This window comes from Labrus mixtus, chromosome 13 (genome assembly GCF_963584025.1).
Source record: "Labrus mixtus chromosome 13, fLabMix1.1, whole genome shotgun sequence".
Classification (NCBI taxonomy): domain Eukaryota; kingdom Metazoa; phylum Chordata; class Actinopteri; order Labriformes; family Labridae; genus Labrus; species Labrus mixtus.
The window spans coordinates 21,745,494-21,767,258 of NC_083624.1; the positions used below are offsets into that span (position 1 = coordinate 21,745,494).

The 21,765-nt window shown below is 40.7% G+C and overlaps 1 protein-coding gene across 4 annotated transcripts in view; it reads right to left on the reverse strand.

Moving 5' to 3' along the window:
• epha3 (eph receptor A3) overlaps nucleotides 1-21,765 on the reverse strand; it is a 98,510-nt gene that overhangs the window by 33,573 nt on the left and 43,172 nt on the right. For all 4 annotated transcript variants that reach the window (XM_061054164.1, XM_061054163.1, XM_061054166.1 and 1 more), the window contains exons 4-6: nucleotides 12,759-12,914; nucleotides 9,189-9,548; nucleotides 3,282-3,406 (exon numbers count right to left, since the gene is read on the reverse strand). In XM_061054164.1, coding sequence (XP_060910147.1) covers nucleotides 3,282-3,406; nucleotides 9,189-9,548; nucleotides 12,759-12,914 — 641 coding nt within the window. The remainder of the gene's footprint in view (nucleotides 1-3,281; nucleotides 3,407-9,188; nucleotides 9,549-12,758; nucleotides 12,915-21,765) is intronic.

The following is a 21,765-nucleotide window of genomic DNA, read 5'->3' on the forward strand; positions in this document are numbered from 1 at the left end:
GAACTTCCTGTATGGAAGGTTCATTTTCCTTCTCTTAGTATTATCATTAAGTCTGAATTGACTCAACAGAAACCCTACCAAAGTGAAAGGATCTGTTGGTTGAACATTAAAAAAGTTTTTTTTTTCAAATATTTTTTTGGGGCTTTTTTGCCTTCATTTGATAGGACAGTGGATAAAGTCGGAAATCAGGATGAGAGAGTGCGGAATGACATGCGGGATAGGAGCCACAGGTCAGGCTAAAACCCGGACGCGTTTACTTGGAGGACTAAAACCTCAGTACATGGGGTGCAACTTAACAGCTAGGTCTTCTGCTTCCCCATGGAAGATTATTAAATCCATGTTTTCAGCTGGCAGGAAGTCTTTCACACTTGTAGAAAACTCCTGAACAACTCCTGATATTTGCAGGAGGAGCTGTACAGTATGTGTGAACGCAAACAGCCTTTATTCTTCATAAAGTCAGAGTGAGCTGATATGAGAATGCAGCAGGTGGGAGAGAATTGTGACCTTTATATCCTGTGACCTAAACTGCTGCATTATGTTCTCTGTTCATCATCATGTTCTTCTTCTCTATTGTTGATAGTGAGAGTCTGTTGAACTGCACATAGCATTGACATAAATGCAGATATTCCCATTATTGCATCATATAGCTGACTCTGTGACTCGGTCAGCCACTTCCACGTCGTTTTATTTTAAGGTCATGTCCTGCCTCAGGAGACCCCCCCGCCATCTCTCCCCATCTGACAGGGATAGTTCCTCCCTCTGTGAGGTGCATATGTGAACAGCCAGGTCAGGAGAATTTCAGGAGCAGTCCCTCCTCATATTATCTAGATATTTTCAGGAGTGCGTATGGGAAAACGGCTTTACACAAAGTGGCTGCATTACCTTAAGTAGGAGAAGTCCTATCAGGACTTTGGATTTACGAGAGTATGAGACTAAATGACTTGTGCCGATATATGTTCTATCTGCCCTGAGCTATACAAATGACATTTTCAGCTTTAAAAATGCCTCTCTTTGTCCCTCTCCTTACATAAAAGCATTGTTAAACTCATCATAAAAACAAAGCTGTCGCTTTAAGACTTTCCTTGTCAGCCATTGGTTTAACTCACAAAACATCTAAGGAGTAGATTGTCAACTTAACAGAGGTATTTCTTTTGAGTGATGTGTGGTTGTTGGCAAAATGTTCACTTTCCTGCGTTAAGAGAGGCTAACGTCATCACTGAATTGCTATTGGATTACAGGATAATGTACACAGTGTATGCCTGTTACAAACTTGTGTAAATACAGACGGAGAAAACCACAAATTGAGAAGTAAAACGTCTGCCTGATGCTGCAAATCTGAACATCTTCTCACTAAAAGCTCCCTTTGATCTCTCTGTTTCTGTGTTCTGATTCACCATCCTGTTTATGTGTATATGCAATTATGTCGGTGTGTGTGTCTGTGTATGTGTCTCTAAAAGCCTCTTTCGCTCTCATAAGTGAGTCATGGTGTGCTCTTGATGTGGGGGAATCTGTGCTGCGACTCTTGTCCTCCAATGGCCTTGATGCTTGGCATGCCCGAGGCCCTCAGCGTCCCTCTGCCTGCCACACGGAGAGGCCTCTATCCTGGGTTGTCATGGGAGTCTCCCCTGGTTGTCCCAATTCCCTCCGTTGCATGGAAGGGCCTTTTGTCTGGGGTTTAAAATCCGTGGATATGTATGGCTGCTGTGGAGAATCCTCTGGGAACTTTGTTTGTGAGTGTTTTTTGTGTGTCCGTACCCGAGTGTCTGCAGTAATTCCTGAGAGACGATGTGATTAACAGGGATCAGTGAGAAAGGCCCCGAGATTCCCATAATAAAAGTCTGTCACACTGACTCTTCCTGAGACTTATTTTTTTCCCCTAATCATCTTTTAATGAATATCGTTGGTGTGTGAGCATGGGTTTGCGATTTATAAGCCACTGTTAAAAATAAGACCTGCAGTGAGCTCTGACCAAGCATCAGTCATTAACTCTTCCTTTCGCTGTTTTCCGGCCTTCTTTTAACATCTTAGGTAAGGATGGCTGAGCAAGGAGCAGAGTTTAGAAGAAACAGCTTCTGTCGGCCTACTAATCAAGAGATTAGGGGCCACTGTTGGCATTCAGGCAAACTGTGATCTGGGACACACACACAGACACACACACACCCTAAATCTGCCAGAGTGATTAAACTTGCATCCACGGCTAATTTCACCATCAAATGTCAGCCATAGCACAGCATTGGTGCTGAAAGCCATTGTAATTCGTTCTGCACTAATTTCCCTCACAGAGGAATGAGCGACCCCACAGACGCATTTACTGTCTGCCATAAACCTTGTCTCCATTAGGGAGTAGAGGGGAGAGGAGGACAGGATGAGAAATAGGAGGAGAGCTGAAAAGAGATAGAAGTTAGGGAGGGAGGGGAGGAGGAAGTTCAGCAGAATGAAAAAAAGGAAGAAAAAGAGAGATTAGAGGTTAAGGAGTACAGAATAGAGGTGGGGTAGTGAGACAAGTACAAAAAAAAAAATATATATATATATACTGTATACATACACAGAACTTGTCTTTGCATATAGATTAAACTGACCACATTATATTAAATTTAGGTATAATTTAATCAAATTCGGGACCTAATGTAGACAACACATTACCCAACATCTTCTAGTTGAACATCCAAAAAGGGGACCAAGACCCTGCTACATATCCCGTAAAAGCAGGGCCCCTTAAAGTTTATAATAAAGTACAGTATGTTTTTGCTCCAACCATATGTTGTATATAAAATAATACAAGGTAAAATTATCAACAATGTTTCTAATTTGCTTTGGTGCATATTGTTAAATAATTAACTGACCAGTTCAGCGTGCTCTTTTATCAAGAAGACAAATACAATACACTGTAAGCTTAGCACAGAGGCATCACACCAGGTGTAAACAAGCCCAAGGAGCAGAGCTGGGCTGTGACACTTAATGCATTGAGGCCACATTTGGTATTGCATCCATTGAATTAGCCTATACTGTATGACCCAAAAATTATTTTCTTTTTCCAACCCAGTCTTCCAAAAAAAAAAGCCAGAAAATATAAGTCTCTGATCACCTAAAATGTATCTCTTTATTATCTGGATTTTATTGATTATAGAATTTTGAAAAAAAGATCTCGGCCTGGAAAAGTCAAATTCTCCTGATCAAACTTGACAAATAACTTGAGCCAAATGCTTAAAGGTGCAGTTTAAATGGCATTCTGCTTATAGGCAGATAAGGTAAATCATCACAGTGATACATTCTGCACCAACCTTTTCGTAGTACTTGATCTCATAGTCGAGGATAATGCCGTTGGGTCTTTCTGGCTCCTGCCAGGACAGGGAGACACTGTTTCGAGACGTCTTCTCCTTTTTGATTACTGTTACCGGGGAGGGAGCTGGGTGGGAAACACAGACAGAGAGTGAAAAAAGAAAGAGTGAGTTCCTTTATAGTGAGGTTCAGTGGAAGTTCAGTCCCCAGTGTTGCATCCTGGCAATTGTCTATGGTTCCTGTTAGCCTAATTCAGTTTGCTGCCCGGTGGGGCCACATTAACGGCTGTAGCCAAGAGTGGGTGGAAGTGGAACAGGTCCATGTACAAAATGCAAACACTGGCTTGAGGAGAATTATACAGAACAAAGCACACCGGCTCAAATGTAAAGTTTTTTATCAGTGTTATCTGTAATACAGTTCTGATGATTCTCTTTAAAAAATAAAAGTCGCAATAAACCTCTGTTTCCTAGAAACCTTTTCAGAATAAACCTTACTTTTTTTAATTTATTTTTTTAATTTAAAAATTCATCTAAAAAGGCTATTTTTGGTTAAACTGGTAACTCTCATTAAAGCTGTCAACTTCTGTTCAATCATGTATTCAGTTTCTCACAATCATTATCCCCGTCTTTATTGGTGAGGAAGTGAATTCTCACCAAATTAAATAGCTTGTCCGGTAGCATTTCTTGTCGCGCCTGTTGTTGCTCTGCATTGTTTAGAAAAGTGTTCTACTTTTTATTTGCTCTATAAACCATCTCTATGCCTTTCTTTCACTGCTGCCCCTGTCCCTTTTGGTGTGGCGCTTTCTCCCTCCGCCAATCTTCTTACCAATCCTTCACCCATGCACCGCCTCGCCTCGGGGACTTCACATGGTCTCAATCTAGTAATTCAGCACATCCCTCCCCTTTATCGAGTCCTGCCACCCCCTCCCTTGCTCCGTCTCTTTCTCTCCTCACTCCCTTTCTCATTTCCCTCTTTTACTGCTCTCTAATTGCCAGGCAGCTCTGGGGCCAGCCCGGCATCTGAGGCATCGACTTTTAATTTTATTAGACCACAGGAAAAAACATGTTTGGCTTTGAAATGTTCGAGCCTTTCTTGATTGTGATTATATAGTTGCTGAGTGTGTACGTGTAAGTGTGACTATGTGAGTGTGTTTGCGTCTTCTCCGTGCATATAAACTTGCGTGTATTTCCGCGGGAAGTTATTTTTTCTCCTGTAATGAATCCAGATGGAGAGAATCTGTTTCTATACCCCCTGCTCCTCCTCTCCTCGTCTCCCTCTGGTTCTGATAGCGGGGTGAGGCTGTGTTTTTTATTGGCTCTGTGGTTTATGGAGGTAATGATTTACTGTGTCTGGGCCGCTTGGAGGCAGCTTCAAGTTCCTCTCCTCCTCCTTTTTTTTCCCTGCTCCAATCTCCCTCTTCTCTCCATCCTCCCTCTTTCTCTGCATGTCAGGCACTTTATTTGCTGTCACTCTTTGTTTCTGTCTCTGGTATAACTGTAAAACTGATACAACATACAAGGCCCATAATGGTGTTAAAAAATGGCCTTCGGTGCCACTCACCTGTGATGTGAGGGACTTGATACAGCATTGAGAACACATCTAATTATTTTGACCTAATGGTGGAATATAGAAAGTGATAGTAGTATGATGGTAGTATGGAATTCTCTGAAAGAGGTGCTGGACTGTGGCTTTAAAGGCTTCACTTAAATCATTGGCTGACCAAATTGGAGCAGTTCCAATACTATTACAGATATTGTTATTTATTCTGATCATACAGAAACTAATACCAAAGCTGATTTATTTATGCTCGGACCCTGATGCTAAGTAGAGACAAACAGACAGACAGAGATGAAGAAAATGAAGATGGATGGATGGATGTGTGGATGGATAGATGGATGGTTGAATGGAATTGAGGGATAGATGGAGGATGGATAGATGGATGGATGGATGGCTGAATGGATGTATGTATGTATGTATGTATGTATGGACGGATGGATGGATGGATGGATAGATGGGTGGATGGTTGAATGGATGGATGGATGGATAGATGGATGGTTGAACGGAGTTGAGGGATAGATGGATGGATGGATAGATGGATGGATGGATGGATGTATGTATGGAGGGATGGATAGATGGATGGATAGATGGATGGATAGATGGATGGATACCAAATCAGTAACGGTACGAAAACAGAATAGATAGATAGATAGTGTCACTATCAGTGTTTCCTATATACCAGTATACTGTGCTAGTACAATAGCAAGGGTATCAGCCGTGGACAAAGCCGAGCCCCCGAACCCCCCCCCCCCAGAGTTGACTGGTTTCAAGTAAGTTACTGGAAGACACTTCCAGTAACAAGACTTTGGTGCTACAGGAGATAATCTTACTTTCCCTTTCTCTGTTTCTGTTTGGTTGTACATTCACACGGGCTGCCCAGCTATTGATCTTTACCATCTTTTGACTGGTAAGGTATACATTATTAATATGTGAACACATACTAAGATGAAACATTGATGAGATAAATAACCACATCATAAACAGTTGAAAGGAAAGATTCACCCAGCTGTGTGTACAATGTAAATACTGCTTGTGCCAAGTTCAGCGGCAGTTCACACTGTTGATATTAAATGTTGTTCACGGTAGTTATGACAATGACTGAAGGGCAAAGGAGGTAGAAGGAGGAGAGCTATCTGACAGCACCTTGACAGCGCAGCCAGGACACACGGCTCCTTCCCAGGGAAACACTTAATCCAGCTTTTAACAGCTTTGGCATCTGTACGTGTGTGTGTGTGTTTATGTGAGAGAAAGTGTATAGACGGGTGGGGCTGGTGCACTGACATACCTAATCCTTGTAAACTCTCAGGGCTGATGGAGAGTGTGCAGCTGCAGGCACAGATTTTTGTTCGAGAGGGAGATAGGACTGTGTGTGTGAGTGTGTGAGTGTGTAGGGAAAGTTGACAACACCGGCAAGGTGTGTGTTGTGTGCATGTACCTCCGACATGCCTCTGTGTGTGATTGATCAATGGAATGGAAAGACCATGATCCATCTCTGCTTATGATCACGCAAATATTAACAATGTTTTTAATATTCAGAGCACACACATAGCCCTCTTAGTGAGGATATGTGTCTCTTCAAATCTAATATATATTCTAATCACAGAGAATCCTCTCACCACACAGATTACAATGCTTACTTTGCCGAAGCAGTTTGTCTTCTTATTTTTTTGTTTTCTTTCTTTAAATGTTTGGCTCTTTATTGTCATTGTGACAAGAAATCACTCAGATCCCTCACATGTGCATATACACACACACACACACACATCATCATCATCTATATTTAGATGATGCTTGTTTGTCACTTTAAAGAGGTCGTGTCTGGATGTTGTCACTACTTGTACAGTCAAGCAGTGACAACATTGAATGAACCCAGCAGACATTCATCCATATGTGTATAATGGGTACACTTGACCTTTCACCTTTGCATATTTATCACACTGACAAGCTTCTTTAGAGAGTTTACATTATGCATGTTTGAGTGTATTTATCTTATCATTGGGTCAAGGTTCACCCCCGTCCTTCATAACCTCCTTCATAACCTCCACTGGCTCCCCATCCCCCAGTGTATCCACTTCAAACTCCTCATCCTCACCTACAAAGCCCTCCATATCCTGGCTCCCCCCCCCCACTCCTCATCCTCACCTACGGGTGGGAGTTGGCCACCAGCCAACTCCCACAGAGACTCCCCCTCACTCACTTCCTTCAAGAAACCCCTCAAAACTCATCTCTTCAACATTGACTAATATATTATTATTACTATTATTACATTAAGCTGAATGCCGTACAATGATCATTATACAAACCGTTCTTATAATTCTGCCTGAATTATTCAATGCACTGGAAGCCTGGAAATCAAATACATTTTAATGATACTGTATAAAGTAGGTATATATGTCCCATGTCTGCATTCAAAGTTAAATGAACAAAAACCTTAAATCACTATCAGTTCCTCTGAATACACAATGCCTCATGGTACACCTACTCCAACCACACTGTTAGAAACACAACTCTTGCCATCTACCTATCATCGTTGGTGTCATGGAGTGTGTAATTCTGACCTCACTGCACTTTCACTCACTTATAAATAAGGAATAAAGTTTTAGACTAGAGAGTTTATAAATATTGAGGGCCACAAATAAAGTGGAAGGGAATTATGTGTTCTGGACTGATTTCAGAAAGTGACAGATATAGAGGATCTTGTGTTTTATAGAGGAAAGAAACGGAGGAAAGAAAACCACAGATATGTTTAAGAGAAAAACAGAATAATACTCTAAACTCCCAACACAAAAAAAGTGAACAAACAAGAAGTCAAACTGTGTAAGAGTACAGTAAAGGGAGCGGGGAAAGGAAAGGAATAAATGGATGTACTAAAGCGAGACCTTTGTGCATTCCTTGTTCGAGTCAGGGATTTCTGAGGTTTGGCGCTAGAGCTGGATTTATTTCACTCTTGGAATTTCACAGCACCGCTTGCTTTTGCTTTCCTCTCCTTCTTCTTACTCGATGTGTGGAGAGATATTTGTATAAAAGATCGATGGGAATTTTAGGAGCCCATCCTCATGTGAAGAGTGTCTGGTAAAAAGATGAGGGACTTTTTTTTTTTGTGAAGGAGGAAGATATTCAATCCGGGTCGTTAAACAAGAGAATAGCGGCCTGGGATCGCCTTGTAAATGTCCAGGCTGATGGTTGGAGTGCATATGTTTGGAGCACATAAACTACAGGCGAGTGTATTGAACTATATGATATGGATTTCTTTTTTCAGAAAAGGAAGAAATGGGAGGCAGTTTAGAGAATAGGATTTATGTATAATCACTGTTTTATGTTGCTTCTAACCTTATTTAAACCCATACATTCAGAAAAGCGCACAGTGTGGTGGTAAAATATACCACTGTACTAGTAATATAAATCATTAATATATTATATTAACAGTGTGGTCTTGTATTAAGCATTCATAGACACAACTACATTAAGGCCAACTACATTTTCCAAAGTTTTAAGAAAATGCCATCTGATTAACAAACATTAAGATGGTACTGAGCAGCTGAATCATTTTATAATATAATTAGATGTCCTGGTGAGTCTTGGACATCCAGTCTTTCAAAGAAACAGACAAAAAAACAAGACAAAGATGATGCGTCATTAAAGAATAAAAAGTAAATCGTTAGCTAGATAACTGACTTGAACTTTCTTCTGTCTGAGTTTACTCAAAAGTGTATCAATCAATTCATGTTTATCTGTACAGGGCCAAGTCTTGACAGGTCTAGATAGTACTCTTTGTTATAAACAATATTGTAATTTATTTGCAGAACCCGCGCCACTTCAATTTCCTATGACGTTTCGCAACAGTTTAAACCATAAAGTATGGGTGGAATGTCTGAGGGAGGCAGAGAGAGTTTACGGCCTGGAATGATTGACCAAGGAGTAAAACTGATAACCGTCAAAACAGAGACGCAAATCCAGAAGATCTCTGACTTTCTTTGTGTTGCTTTTTTTTTCTTTCAACTCTGTGTATTGGTGTTGGCAAAAAAAACAAGTTTTCATGCAGGTGTAATTTGGTGGATATTTTTGACTTCTCGGAGTAGAACTGCACCTTAGAGTCATTTTCATTATGCTCAGACAGATTCTTTCTACCTCACTGAATCCATTAGTTTTGTTTTTTTAAGCTCTGCATGTGAGGCAGTGGTTCTATGTGAAAAGGGTTTAACTCCAAACATGCCTTCCCCTTCAAAGATAGGTTGCCTGCTTCAGCGGTTGTTTAAATTCATATAGAACGTGTAACAGCTGGTTTAAAGTATGTAAGCGTGTTTATCTGGTGCATGCCATAATCCATCCAACCATCTGTTTGAACATCTCACCGGCTTGGTTGGTGGTGATGACGACAGCAGCGTACTGCCTCATCTTTGGTGCCAGTGGTGACACTCCGTTCTGTGCTTCGATCTCGAATGTGTAGTTGGTGTGGGCCAGCAGATCTCCCACTGTCACCGTGGTGTTGTGAAGGCCAATGGCTCTCGGCAGGAAGCGAACATTGCTCCGGCACGGCTCACAGCGCTGGGTCCCTGCGTTGCTGCCGTTAGCAGGGACCCCACGGCAGCGTTTGCAGAGGACAGTGAAGGTGATGTCCCTGCGCCCGCCGCTGTCCTCCGGCCAGTTCCATTCAAGGATTACTGAAGTCTCGTTGATGGAGGAGATCACGTTTCGAGGAGCTGAAGGAGGACCTGGTTGACAGAAAGGATGGGGGACGGGATAAATGGATATTTAGAGGAAGATAGAGGTTTGTGTGTAAGGGTAGACGATAGAAAGAAAGGTCAGAAGAAAGGACATCCAGTAAAACGAGTTAAAAAGACGTTTTAAAAGGCAAAGTATTGTCGAATCTCTAAGCAAAGTTTTCCTTTTCAGAAAGATGACATTCATGGAAGTTTTGTGATTAGTGATCAAAGGGTGTTTAGTACTTTATCCAAATGAATTGGGACAGTAATTAAGGTAAAGTAGGTCATACTCTCTCTGCCTCAAAGGTCCTCAAATTGCAAAAGCAGTGCTTCTTATATTAAGCTAACCACTTAATAAGTGCTATACAAGTACCTTTGTCACAGTTACTTTGTGGTAAATTGTAATGCCATGGTTTAGTTTACAGGAATCTGTGTATCTAATACAGTAAAGTTATATTTCCCTCTTCCCTTCTGGATCAGTAAAAGGAAGAAAAAAGCCTCTTAAGAATGTAGACTGAATCTAAAAGTATAGACATCTTATTACTAACAGATTTCTCTGAATATTTCCAGACTTTTATATCAAAGCTAAGACTGTAATTACATGGAGGACAAAACAAAACTGCCAAATAACTCCACGAGCTTTGAGCAGGAGGAGGAGGAGGAGGAGGAAAGAGCTTGAAATAAGCGTGCTGGATTGTATTTGCAATGAAATGCTTTGTTTGGTGTGTTTGACAGACAAGACTTTACTTCATTCTCAAACTATGCGCAGCTCCTGACTTGGTAATCTGCATTAGTTTCTCTGACTGTTATTTGCAAAAGAAAGTCGAGAGGAAAACGGCACAATCCTTCAGCACACATATTAAATAAAGCACACCAGGGTATTTGGGAGTTCCAAAATATTAGATTTCTGATAATCTGTCATTGAAGTCTGTAAATCAAGTGAAGAATGATAGAAAATAAAACAGATGAAATGTGTATTCATCAGGAGTTTGTAACAGAATCAGGACTCAGTGATATACCTTTGACATTTTTTTTAAAGCCAGCTGAAAGCCTCCTCAGAACGAGACAGTACTTCTTTGAATCCTGACCCTGACAGTCGTGGGCTCAACTCGCTACCTTCTCTGACTCCATCAAACTACTGTAATCCCTCTGCGATATAACCTGCACATGCATGCACATGATGTACACATGCAGGCAATCATAAACCAATTTCAAATGTCAATATAAAGAATGGACATTGAGATGAACATATGACATGAATTATGTTGTGTAAGACCTGAGGATGTGTGAGTATTCTCCACTCCCTCACACAGGGACTTATGTATTGATGATTCTCTGTAGGCTCCTTCCAGCCTGCTAATGTTAGCAGATGCTGAAACTCTATGTCTCAAGAAAAAAAAAGAAAAGAAGGGGGGGTTTTACTTTTTTGTGTTGTTCAAAAAGTTTAAGCAATGTTAATAATCAGTTGGACTGGCACTTTTCGTGCACTTTTGTGCTAATTTGGAGGCAATGCTTGTGGGACGTAGGGGAATGCATTGATGCATTTTTAATCGTTGGAACTGAATTCTAGAGAGTAGACAAAATATTCCTCAGCCAATGCTGCGCAGCTGTTATAAAAATGTCTCATGTTAGATATAACAGGAAATACCGTAAGGTTGTTGAAGTATTATGGTTTTAAAGTTCTCTCATATCCCCTTCCCTTTGAGGTTTTTTTTTTTTTTTTTGGCCAATACATCTAAATTTCCAGAGTTAATTCTAAAACAACCTCTATCACACTGCCAACAGTAAAATCCCTTCTGAGATAATCATGATCATTATCTTCTAACAATGTGTCTATTCATCTGCAGCCCTTGCGTCGCTCAATCTGTCCCAATGTGGTGAAATTTGCCTAGTTGACAAGATGGCGTTGAGATAATGACAACAGGGACCTGCCGTGACTGTCTTTCTAATTAGGATTCTGTCAATGGCTGTGGGCGTCAGATTGTGTTTTCTACTGTTCTCCGCACAATTAAAGACTTTTTTTTGATTTCCTCCTCTCTTGCACGTTTAGAAACGGATGTATCTATAACCTGACATAAGGGAATGCAGAGATTTATAGTTTGATGGGGAATGCAGTTTGGAAGGTTTGCAGTGTGCATCTGCATCTGCAATCCATCTGCATCAGAGGAAGACAAAGGAGAATCATGCAGAGAGCAGGAAAAGGCTGATAAAGAGGTTGTGGTTTTGGTGACCTTTACATAAAAAACAAGGAATGCCAGTGTTGTTTGTCTATTACGCTTTTTTCCCCCAGTGAATTGGGAAACTGCACTCCATTATGACTATCTTTAAATATTTTATGTGGAAAAATCCAATAATGAATGAAATCACGCTCCATGAGCAAAATCTTAACACGAGGTCCAGTAAAGGCTTCTTTGAGATGTCATTTTACAGCGTCTGGAGGAAATTTACCGACTTGTGCTTTTTTAGTTGCATGTCTCTTTTAATCAAATATCGTGCTGTTTTTTTTTTAATTTGAATTTAAAACAATAATGTTATGTTGACCCCCCCTCCCCTCTGTTTGTCCTTGGTCTTCTTCCTGCAACTTCCTCTATCCCATTTCTCAAGCCCAGCGCAGTTTCATCAGATGGCTGTTCATCATGAGTCTGGTTTTGCAAAAGATTTCTGCCTCTTAAAAGGTTCTGTTTTTCTTTCGACTGTAACTTTGCTAAATGCCGCTTAGTGCTCATGATAGACTAAAATTCGGTCTTTGTATATAATATAACAATGAGTAAGCTCTTTTGTAGTACAATATAAAAAAAGATTAAGGTCTTTTACCTGATTTTTGTAAAGTGTATCGGGATAACATTTGTCATGAATTAGCGCTGTACAAATACAGATTGATTGATGATATTTTGCATTGACAAATTTACTGTTCTGGAAAAATGATTCAGAGTGAGCAGCATCTGAAAGCATTTAGAACATAATAGGACACTAAAACCCAGTGACAGGCAAACTAATGGGTTTAAACATCTCTCCAAGGCAGATCCCATTCCATGTTTTATAGGCTAATGAGAGAAAATCCTCCCACACCACACTGAAGGGGATCTCTTGTCAGATATCTGATAAAAAAAATAACGCAAGTAGCTGTGGTCAGGGCAGAAACCTGCGTCACTCCAATAATCCAGTGACCCCACATATATAAATCAAGCAGCCCCAAATGTTCTGTAAAAGCATACTTACGGGTGCAGGCCATAGAGGCAGGGTCTCCCTCAGCACGGAAGTAATTCTTCTCGCAGCCACAGTGCAGCGAGCCCTCGTGGTGGGAGAAGCTATGGGGCGGACACTTTGAACACTCCATATTTCCAAGCGTAGATTTGTAGAAGCCCGCCCTGCACACTGGAGACAAAAGAACACAGACAGAAACATGAGCATCGTGCTGAGCCAGCACATATAGCTACCTTATATAGATGCATTTTTGTCAGGAAGCTTAAAACAAAAACAAGAAGGGAAAGATTGGCTTTATTTAATGCACTCGCATGCATGCAGACGAACCACAAGAACAAGGCATAATCTAAATCTCATGTTAATGTAACAGGAATCTATCGACTGCTTGTAAAAAACAATAACTCTCTGAAATGTCTTAGTATCTATTCCTCTCCCTCTTCTTCTCTCAGAGGGCACAACATGAATAATGCAAATTGTCCCTTCAGATAAAAGGGCTGCTCTCTTTAAATATCGTTGGTATTAAATCTGCACTCAGCAGCTCTTTTAACTCCTACACACCACAAATCTGTTGCAATCTGTATAAGTAGGGTGACACTCCACCTGTGTACAGTATATCTTATGTGTTAGTGTGTCTGTGTGGGAAGGAAGATCAAGGGGGGTAAAATACTTTTCCTTCTTTCTGCCACATTTTCTGTTATTTAGTTAGTTCCTCTTTCATAGCTCTACTCTCTTCCTCCCCGCTTAAATGAAAATCTTCACAACACATCACAGAATTAAAGCAACAAGAACATTTTCAGTATATTCAAAAGTGAATGTCATTGTGTTTGAAAAGAGAAAAATGTTTTAGCAAATCTTTGAATCATATCTGATAAGAGGTGGGCGAGACTGATTGATCCGGAACCAGATTTTTATTCAAAAACAAACGGAAGGAAAGGATGGAAGTTTTACAGTAATACAATACAGTTGCAGACATCTTGATCTCTCACACATGCACACACACCAGACTTTTTTTTTTTTTAAATGGCTAGCAGCACTCGTAGCAAGCCAGCCGAATGTGTGGGCTCAGCAGAACAGGTCTGACAGATCCCAGTGGTGGACAACACACCTCTGCAAAAGCCAACACTGCTGATACTACTGCCATATCCATCACTGACACTGGCACACCAAGGTCCCTGTGCTGCACTAAATACTCCTCTACTGAGTATGTGTGTGATTGTGTGTGTGTGTCAGTATGATGTTGTGCCAGTGTGTCCGTGTGTGTGTGAGACAGTATGACGGTGTGTGTGTGTGTGCGTGTGTGTGTGATATTGATAGTTTGTGATGTGGGTTTAAACAGCCCTGTATGATCCTACTGATGGAATGACAACCACAACGCTTGCTGACACACACAAAACAGACCACCCTGATTGGAGGACACGGCAGGAAATTGGACCTGACAGCCAGGGCCTTGAGCCAATCAGGTAGCAGAAGCAACGAGATAACCGCTGGGTCAGCAGAAATGGAACAGAAAACAGAAGTCCTGATAAAAAATAAAAAAAAAACAGAAGTTCAAAGGAATTGATCTCGTAACAGTGGCTGATTCTTTATCTGACACCCCCTCTTCATAGGCAATCTTTGGCTAAGCACATTTGCCGCTAACAGCTCATCTCTGGGGAACACCAAAGAAAAAGGCCCTCGCTATATTTGTTGGAAAGTAAACCACTTGGCTCAAGTCAGATTGCAACTGTTTCCATTTAGCTACTGCATACAGACTCCTGGCATTGATTTAAAATAGTTTTTTAAACCAATCAAAAGGTATGTACTTTCACAGGTTTTTTCTATTTTTTCAAATCAGACAAAGTTATAATGACATTCATACTGTTGGTACGTTCATCTAAAACCAACCAAGAAAAAGTCAAGATATTTAATCCATCATATAAATATTTTAAATGTGTTTTCATAAGTATGGACTTTCAAAAAATTATGTGTATGCTCAGCCCCAAGCCTATTGGGTCCTTCTAAATAGAAAATATGCTTTAAAAATGGGTCAAAATGTTATATTTTAACTTTTGTTTTTAAAGCTGAGTGCTTTCACTAAAATGCTCGACACTGTTGTTTTTCACAAATATAACTACAGTCTATGGAGAGTAAATGGTCTCGAGTAGACGGAGCTCCCCCGACCTTCAGCATAGTGATCTGGCACAACTACCACCTGATATCCCTGACGCCCCGGCCACTACCATCAGACCGTGTCATGGCCATAACCACCGCCTGGTGCCTAGCCACCCCATTGGACTGTGTTGTCCCATCCACCGCCCGATGCTCAGCCACTAACATCAGACTGTGTCGTTGACCATTAGATAAAATCTGTAGGCCTGGGAATTTGTTTGCCAGGCCAACATTTCTCTGCAATTGCAAATCCACTTTTTGATGTCTCTCATTTGGATGCTTTGAAGACATGTTTTCAATATTTTTCATTGTAAAGGAACATTAATATTCTGGAAGCACAAGTTGAACATTACTTCGGTTGTATAGGATTGACTCTTTAAGCGTGGCCGTCTACAACTGCTGGAGTTACTTCCAATGTTTCTATTCTTGAAAAAATGACTGTTAACACTTCACAACATAGGAAAAAAAAAACAGGCTCGTTTCCACTTGAAAGTTAAAAATACAAAGGGGGCTTTCGAGTATGTAACAGGGCTTTTAAATTTATTAGGCACACAGTGGATCTCTTAAACATTCAATGTTAAAATGAATAACTAAAGCTGCACTCACAGTATGAGGTTTTCATATGACAGTATAGTGATATGTTGTATTTTCTTGACCGCAGCCCTAAAAATATTTTTATAACAGCTGGAAAAGGATAATAATGGTCCCGTTTCTTCCCTGTGAGTGTGCCAGGATAAAAAGCAGCTCTGACAGAGGCTGATGGTAAAATCAGACTCAGCTCGCAGGAGGTTAACTACTTATCTAAAGGAGAACCAAGGTGTGTTACACTGACATTCAGCAGCAGTGTGCGCAAAGACATGAGAGGATAGTATGATATCTTGTGCGTGGTGGGGTCTTTGTGTGTGTGTGTGTGTGTGTGTGTGTGTGTGTGTGTGTGTGTGTGTGTGTGTGTGTGTGTGTGTGTGTGTGTGTGTGTGTGTGTGTGTGTGCGTGTGTGTGTGTTAGCCCCAGGAGAGGAAACAACACCTCTTCAGATGACAGAGTATGTAAGATTAATTAAAAGATGTGTGTGTAGATATGTGTGTGTGTGTGTGTGTGTGTGTGTGTGTGTGTTTCTACTGTATGTGTGAAAAAACCACAGAGTCACACATTCCACAAGCGCATCACTACCTTATCAAATAGAAAGAAAATGAAATATTTGCGGAGAAAGAAAAAGATTGATGTTGACCCCTAAAATCATCTTTTATTTATTTTCAAATCAATAATGACAGAGGAGCAGCCTATAAGGGCAGTATCTCTGTCCAGTGTAAGTACTCTTTTGTGTTACACACAAACACACATACACACACACACCCAAACACAGTCACGCATGCATACAGTTGCAGCAGCCACATGATCTTGTGGTTGTAAAATAACTGGGGCTGCAATTTGCTCAATCAATAGTCCAGGTCATAGGACACCCTCATCAATAATGAACATGACTGCTACATGGTGCTGGTGCACATGCAATCCCCTCTTTAATATGCTGGTGGGAAACCTGACCTGACCTTGGAGGGGATTATTTTTTACGACGCAACTTTTTCATGGGACCACTTCAAAATACAACAACGTGAATTTACTGTCCAAATTAGAGGTTCTAAAGCCAGGAAAGTTCAGCATTTAATGGTTTTAGTATAGAGCCCAACATGTGGTGGCACCCAGGCTAACAATACATCACTGGGAACAAATGACAGAAAGTTCCATTCAGCATTATAATGGTATTAGAAGCCAGCAAAGCTGTAATCATCAAAAAACATCACTGATTATTGCATGCAACAGATTGATGACTTCTGGACCTCTCTCGTTTGTTGTGAACTGACGTGTATGTCACATCGGGTAGGTAGGAAAAAGCCTCTGTGCTTGAGCTCTTTCTTTTCGTCAGCTGGATCCAAAGTTTTGGTTTTGATCACCATCCCTTGCTCTCCTTCTCTCTCACAAACTTCAAGGCTCAGTGCAGCTTCTACCACAGTCGGAGCAAAAACACCGACCCAACAACTGATTTCCTGTTTCCATACCACATCGCCTCTTTTCCTTTCCAATCCGACAACATCACATTGACTTTCACTCCCTCTCTCCACCCCTTCCATTTTCCTCCATCTCCACCTCCTCGTCATCCTGCCCAGCCTCTTCCAGTTCTTTTCTGTGGCTTTCCCTTCTCTTTATTTCGCTCCATCCTTCTTTCCTTAATTGGAAAAGCTCTCTTTGAAATGGAAAAGTTATTTACTTTGACAGCTTAGGCATTTGGCCGGCGGTCTTATCCGGAGCCACTTGTAATGTTACTGGAAACATGGCAACAGTAAACATGTTGCCCCCTGCCATGAAATCCCCCTTCAGGCCAAACAGTAACAAGTTACAGAGATCTGAAAAAAGTCCATGTCTTTCATGAAACCATTATACATTTTGGTGGGAAATTTCCACTGCCTTGTAATTATGTCATTGTTTAAAAGTAATGCATCATGGTATAACATGGTGCTTATTGGACCAATTTATTTTTAACAATGCCTTTATGATAATTTACAATTTACCTGAATATCAGAGGAAAGTTTGACTGTTAAGTATTGGTGTAATATGTAGGATTTTTACAATTAAATATCTAAATTAATTAAACATTTAGAAAACCTTTGTTATTTTTTCAGCGAGTAATAACATGACGTCTAAGATTTCCAACCGTTATCAAAGCCAGAGAAATACTTGATTTTATAGTTGTTACGACTCGTGTCTTTTGTGGTGACAGAGCCGCAATGAAAGATATTACATGTTTGCCGTTGCCATGGAAACACCGGATGTTATGTCAAAGACCGCTGTATAAGAAAGCGGGAGTAGTGACTGAAAGCTGCCGTACAGTTGCTATATGTTCTGCTGGGTTAAAAACATCATGATAATTGTGCTTGGATACTTCTTCGGTAAACATTCTGGTTCGGTTTTTCGATTCGGTTCCGCCCGTTCGTCTTGAATACGGTCAACTTGGAGTTCAATTTCTAGGAGGGGTGGGGGTGGAGTAGCAGAAGGAATCACACCCATGATTCCCCATCAACCTCAACGTCATCTTTTGTAATTGTTGTGATTGAGAGCCCCCTGGTGGCAGAATTTACAAACTAAGTGGTGTTTCTTTTTTTGAAGACACCTAATAGTGGCACAAAACTGGACACTGTTAACTGCATATGAAAATAGTCCCATGTATCAAACCCAAGACAAATTCACAATGTGATAGAGATAATGAAAAGCAAAATGTTAGAGGGAAAAGATGAATAAAGGTGAGCTTTGAAAAAATATCCAAAAGTGACACAGTTAACCATTAAAATGCATTATGACCAATTTGTTAAAGCTAATACGTCTGTAATCCAACAAAAAAATAATTTGTCCTTTTCAGAAATATAAATGGCAGCAATTGTCAAAATTGAGAAAGCTGTTTCTTGGGGCCAACTGCTACACATTCAATCTCTCTTACATTCAAATCATTTGTCATTTACCATGATAATCACATTTGTAACATAGATGAGTATTTCCATTCATCAGTATGGCAGACATATGTGGGTTTGCTTGCCAGCAGGGAAATTATTTTGTACATCTGCGAGGTTCCACAGCCAGTATCCATCAACAGTAAGACACATTAACCACCGGGGACAGTGAGGAGAGCTGCCAAAGCTAATCAGAATATAACAAAGTCATGTAATAGGCGCACAGCTCTTGAGGTCATAATTGCTGATGAGTTTATGCTGTGGTCATTTCAGTCCTGTGCTGGCGCAGCATACCCTCGCTAAAGGACCAGGTGGGATTTAGCAGCCATATCAGCACTATTTAGTGGTTCCTTTGTAGGAGTTCAGAATGTCAATACAATTCCCAGTAACTGCTGAATTTCATTGCTTCTAGGTGAAATAATCTGAAATGAACACATTCTTTGTATTAAAGGTAGATGATAAAGGGGAAAAAAGAAAGTTATCACAGGGAACTCTTACACTGTTTAACAAAATAGAGTCCAACATTGACATATTTGAAAATGAAATACCCTTTTTTTGAATTCTTGCCTGGTCATGCAAATGCAATTGTGAATGCTAAATGAGATTCATAAAATTTCATAAAAATATTCAATCAAATGGCTGTATTATAACAATAGTGCAGCTAATCATATTTTCCATAAAGTTTGAAGCCTTGCACTAAACCAGCTCCATTAGAAGAAAGCTAGGAACCATGCCCACTTTCACAGAGCACCAAAAATGTGCCACTTGATCCATTTCTGACCCCAGTGTGCAGCTCTGTCATTCTGTCATGATGACCTCATTGGGCTGCATTTTCAACAGCCATAGAAATGAAGCAGTTGGCTCCATCAGCTGAGTATTGGAGGGCCAGATTGGAGTTTGTGATGCTAACTGCGGGCTAATGGCCTGGAGAGACCCCACCATTCAAGTCTGTTTATCTAAGCACACTCAAAGAGACTCTTCTCCAGCCTAGATGTTCTGTGTTTCTGTGAGTGTGTGAGTGTGTCCTAAATGCTAATCATCATACCACACAAGCACCAGCATTTTCTGTCAGTGTGAAAAACAAGTTATTTTGTGTGTATCGTGTGTGTGTTTGTGCATGTGTGTTTGTGTTCCCTTCAACTGCATGTGTGTGTGAAAATTGGCAGAGCAAAGCTTAATTAAGTGATCTGATCCAACGCTGATTTGCATAATAAAGCCGCCGATGAGGAGGATGAGAGGAGGACCAAAAGGAAGCAGAGGAAGATGAGGGGAGGTAGAGGAGGATGTGAGGAGGATGAGGGGGAGGGAGTGCAAGGTGAGGATGGAGGGCAGTCTACATTGTATGTATTACACTATTGTAGACAGGAAAGTACAAAGGAAGCACATGTTTGTGAGAGCAAAGCCACACAAGCACATTATCATAATAAAAGAAACAAAGAGTGTGTGTGTGTGTGTGTTTTGTGTATGTGCGTCAAGGTTTTATGACTTTAACAACCTGTGAGATTGTGCGCCTTTCCCCACAATTACAGCTCGCATTAACACAAGGAGATGAAGAGTAAATGTATTAATGTAATCTAATCATCAAACAAGCAATGTGGCCAAAGTCAGCTCCCTGTTCTAAATGAGATTTTGAAAGCAGCAAATGTTGGCCTTCCTACAGCAGTGTAACCTTGATGATTACAAGGACCGGAGATTGAACCCCTTTCTTTTGTTTCCTCTGCCTCACTTTTATATTTATGCAAAGCAGTTGAGAGGGAAGTGAGCAGAATCAACACATCAGTTCTGTATAAAACGAGATTGAGACGCTGTGGAGGCCAAAGAGAAATTCAAATTATGAAAATGAAAATAACATTTTTAACAGCTCACATCCTCATGACATTTTTTTTTTGTTTGAAAAAAGAGGAAATTTCAACTAAGCTTTTCACGCATCGGGGTGCAGATTGCCTAGCAGTTAGGTTATGCCCCATGTAGGGAGGCGGTATTCCTCTGAGCGAGTGGCCAGGGTTTAGGTCCGACCTGCAGCTCATTTCCCGCATGTCATTTCCCAATCTCTTTCTCTATCAAATAAAAAGCACCAAATAAAAAATGTTTTGAAACATGTACAATACTGCAAGCTTTTATGAAATTATTTCATGCTTCTATATTTTCCATCTGTTTACTACAAAAGATTAAAGTGTTGTAAAATTAAAACACTGAAATTATCATAATCATGACTTCAATGCAAGACACTTAAAAATAATTATATGATAATACTTATATATAATGTACAAATATTAATAATAATATATTGTATTTATGAACCACTTTACATTTGAAGTGAATCTCAAAGTGATACAATTTTGACACTTGGCTTATTTTCTTAGAACTTAATAAATGGAGCATGTTTGTTCCCAATATGTGTGTTAAAGTGTATGTGTGTGTGTGTGTGTGTGTGTGTGTGTGTGTGTCTGTGTATGTGTGTGTGTGTGTGTGTGTGTGTGTGTGTGTGTGTGTGTGTGTGTGTGTGTGTCAAAGATTGCTGTTGTGTGAAGGACAATAAACTGGGGCAAAACAGGGCAAGCACTGTACAAACCCCACACACGCAGAGGCATGGATCAACTCCCTGCTGTATCCATCAAGGATGCAATAACTGTTCCCAACCCTCTCCACACTCCAGAGGTTAGCCAGGTCAGTCAGAAAATCCAGGACAACCAGCACAGCAGCACAAACACTCTCCAAGCACACACACACACAGACACAAACACACTAAGACACACACACACACACACACACACTGAGGTGATGTTAATTTCCCAGGGATGGATGTGGGGAGACAGGACGTTAGTGCACACATAAACATGGGGAGATAGGAGGAGAGACAAAGGACAAAGAGAGGATGAAGAAGGCTGTGAGTAGGAGACACGGATGGAGAGAGAGTCGGAAATCACAGCCAAAACATAAAAACACATTAACACATTCCCACACTATGCACACCCCTCAACAATAAACCCATTTGTCTCATTCCAACACACACGATAGGATTACAACTGTTAGCATTTCCTGGGAACCAACACGGCGAGATGTGTGTCCATTTATGTGTTGAGTTGTGAAGATGACACTGACCTCTCAATGCCCCCTCACTTTGTCCAAACATAGATACACACATGTGCATTCCACTGTTACACTCCCTGGAAACACACACACTGCACAACCAAACAGGCCCTAAAAACATTTGCCTCCACTCATCCTTTACTGGACCATTGTGTTTCTTTGAATACAACCGATAACCAGTGGTGTACACCAAACACACTTATTCAGCTGGTGGTTTAGAGCTGGACAGGCCATTGTGCAGTAATCCAATGTGTGACAATGGTAGCTGGTGGCAACCATGTCACCAT